Source organism: Lutra lutra, chromosome 3 (assembly GCF_902655055.1).
Source record: "Lutra lutra chromosome 3, mLutLut1.2, whole genome shotgun sequence".
In the NCBI taxonomy this organism is placed as follows: Eukaryota; Metazoa; Chordata; class Mammalia; order Carnivora; family Mustelidae; genus Lutra; species Lutra lutra.
This window is the reverse complement of record NC_062280.1, coordinates 46,727,910-46,730,473: the sequence shown is the minus strand read 5'-3', so window position 1 is coordinate 46,730,473 and position 2,564 is coordinate 46,727,910. Positions and strand designations below refer to the sequence as shown.

At 59.6% G+C, this 2,564-nt stretch overlaps 1 protein-coding gene across 1 annotated transcript; it reads left to right on the top strand.

Moving 5' to 3' along the window:
* Positions 1-964: 964 nt before the first annotated feature.
* On the top strand, positions 965-2,336 carry OTOS (otospiralin). Its single transcript, XM_047720221.1, has 4 exons — positions 965-1,038; positions 1,186-1,289; positions 1,413-1,439; positions 2,119-2,336. Exons 2-4 carry the CDS (start codon positions 1,232-1,234, stop codon positions 2,301-2,303), a joined length of 270 nt encoding a protein of 89 aa, XP_047576177.1. The 5' UTR covers positions 965-1,038; positions 1,186-1,231; the 3' UTR covers positions 2,304-2,336.
* Positions 2,337-2,564: the final 228 nt, after the last annotated feature.

Below are 2,564 nucleotides of genomic sequence, written 5' to 3'. Positions count from 1 at the left end.
TGTGACTGCTGGTGTCACCCGAAGCCCAGGAAACATATTGGGGTGGCTCAGGTGGAGATGATAGGACGTGCCGGCCTGGGGCCCCTCAGCAGAGCCTCTGGATTCACAAGGTGATGAGAAGTGGCTCTAACCATCTGTGTTTGTGCAAAACGTGCCCACGCACGACACTGAGATTCCAGCCCTTTCAGTCCTGGTCCAGGTAGGTGCCCAAAGGCTTGGGGAGACCAGGTGTGTGTTGTTTGGGTTTGTCACATAAGACCTGCTCTCTGCCACCCGGCCCACCAGCCAGATGACATGCCGCACACTACAGCTGTGTGGATTCCGTGGGTAGGGCCACGCGGCATGGCTGCTGTCTTTGGGCTTAATCAGAGCTGACACACAGAGCCCCTAGGTGTTGCCCACAGCATCCCTGCGGCTGGGACAGCTGCCTTCCTGACGACAGGCTTAATCACTGTGCACAAGTAGGGATGCTCTGGTCTGCAGGTGTGCCATGGGGTCAGACACCCTCACTTCCTTCGTGGCCTCTGCCTGACAGTGTCCTGTCGGCAGGGGTGCTGATCTGTGGCCGCTCATGGCTCCCCAAGCCCCCCCAACCCCACCCCATTCAGCTCTGCAACTACCTTATTCCTGTAAGGGGGCATGTCAGCCCCAATGTCAGACTTAAAATGTCTTTCCCAGTGGAGAGGAAATTGCATTTATTTCCAGCCCCGGTGTTGAGCGCAGTCCTAAAAATCCCAGCTGTGGCCTGTGCAGAGGTGTTTTCCTCCCAGTTTGCTCCCTGGATCAGATTCCTGCGACTGGATGCTCGCGATTCTGCCGCCAGCAAGGCCACAGAAGCCCTCAGTCCTCCGCCCCGGGGATGAAATATTCAGTTTGGCGGCTCAGGAAGGTGACGTCTGCCTCCTTGCCCCCCGGCCTTTTATAAAGAGGAGCCTGCGGGGCCGGGAGCAGAGGCCCATCCCAGCGACAACTGAGCACCCAGAGTGCCTGGCAGCCTCCCGAGGGGCAGACCAGGGGTCCCTGCCTCCCATCCCACAGGTGAAACTGGGACTGCCGTGGAAACTCTGGGAGCTTATCTGTTTGCCAGAGCCATTTTCCAGGGAGTTCCCCGAGCTGGGGGTGGCAGGAAGAAGCTGGGACCCTGATAGGCTTCTGGTCCCACCCCCTGGGTCCCTCCTGCTACAGGTGGACAGGAGTTTCCTCGGCTGGTGGAGGGCTGTGCCTGGGGGAGATGAAAGCCTGCTGGGTGCCAGGGGTGACCCTCTGCCTCCTGCTGGGACCTCTGGTGGGTGAGTGGTGGCTTTGTCCCTCCTGCTGTCTCCCTGGCTGCTTAGGCAGCTGGGGTGCAGGGGTGAGCGGGGGTCCTGTCCTGGGGGGCTCTGCGGAGTGACAGCCCTCATCTTCCTCTGTAGGGGCCAAGCCGGTGCAGGAGGAAGGAGGTATTGTATCACCCCCTTGTTCTTTTCTTGTGTGTGTTTGGGTGGGATGGGGTCGGAAGAGAGAGCCGGGAGGGAGCTGGCTTATCCTGAGCAAATGGAGCAAGAGTCCTGGGTCAGCTTTAAGGACAAACTGTGCAAGCAGAGGGACCCGAGGCTCTTCTCTGGGCCCTATCCCCCAGCCACCTGGGGACGCACACGCTCGGAGCCCCTGAGGCTTGGCAGTGTCATCCTCTACCTGGGACTCACCCCGTGGCTCTTCCTCGGAGTCGGACCACAGTGCAGTGGCATCTGAACTCTGGGGCTGAGGGCTGTGGTCTCCTCTGCAGTCCCACCAGGACGTCCCCACACCCTCACCATGGTGTTCCTTCCCTGCCCAGCGTCTCCAGGACAGGGGCCGGGATCCCCCCCTCCTCCTCTCCCTTCTTCTCCTCTCCCTGAGCTGTCCCCGCAGACAAGGAGTCACAAGAGGCAGACGCAGGTCATCATCCAGATGACAAGTTTTCGGGATACTTCCACAGAGGACCCAGGGGTGGCCCAGCTCCCAGCTGCTAGCTGGGGGGCCCCTTCACTGCCACGGCACTGCTGGGTACCAACCATCTGCCCTAAGGTATCCCAGAAGGGCAGCCTCAGGGCAGGACAGGTGGGGACAGTCCCTGAGGCAGGTGGTGGTGTTTTTCAGACCCCTATGCTGAGCTGCCCTCCATGCCCTACTGGCCTTTCTCCACCTCTGACTTCTGGAACTACGTGCAATACTTCCAGACACTGGGGGCCTACCCCCAGCTGGAGGATATGGCCCGCACCTTCTTCGCTCACTTCCCCCTGGGGACCACGCTGGGCTTCCATGTCCCCTACCAGCAGGACTGAGTTGCAGCCTGTATCCCTAGCTTCATGGTAATAAATTCCTGACTTAAGACACTCAAATGCTTCTGGTTTTCTTTCAAGAAATGGCCCCAGTCAGGCCATGTTTCCTTTCCTATTTGACAAATGAATCACAGCTCTCACTCAGGACTCTGCTGTAGGAGTCACCCTCTTACCTAAACTCACAGCCCCTCGGAGGGGTGCTGCAGGGCCTCTGGAGTTGCTGAGGGCCCCTGGAGTGCAGGGGGGAAACTGAGGCAAACAGAC

What these genes read in the sequence shown, in the direction of transcription:
- OTOS (XM_047720221.1), top strand. Translation starts at nt 1,232, where the DNA reads ATGAAAGCCTGCTGGGTGCCAGGGGTGACCCTCTGCCTCCTGCTGGGA. An exon ending in CCTGCTGGGACCTCTGGTGG is followed by an intron (nt 1,290 to 1,412) that starts GTGAGTGGTGGC and finishes CTTCCTCTGTAG; the next exon opens with GGGCCAAGCCGGTGCAGGAG. An exon ending in GCCGGTGCAGGAGGAAGGAG is followed by an intron (nt 1,440 to 2,118) that starts GTATTGTATCAC and finishes GGTGTTTTTCAG; the next exon opens with ACCCCTATGCTGAGCTGCCC.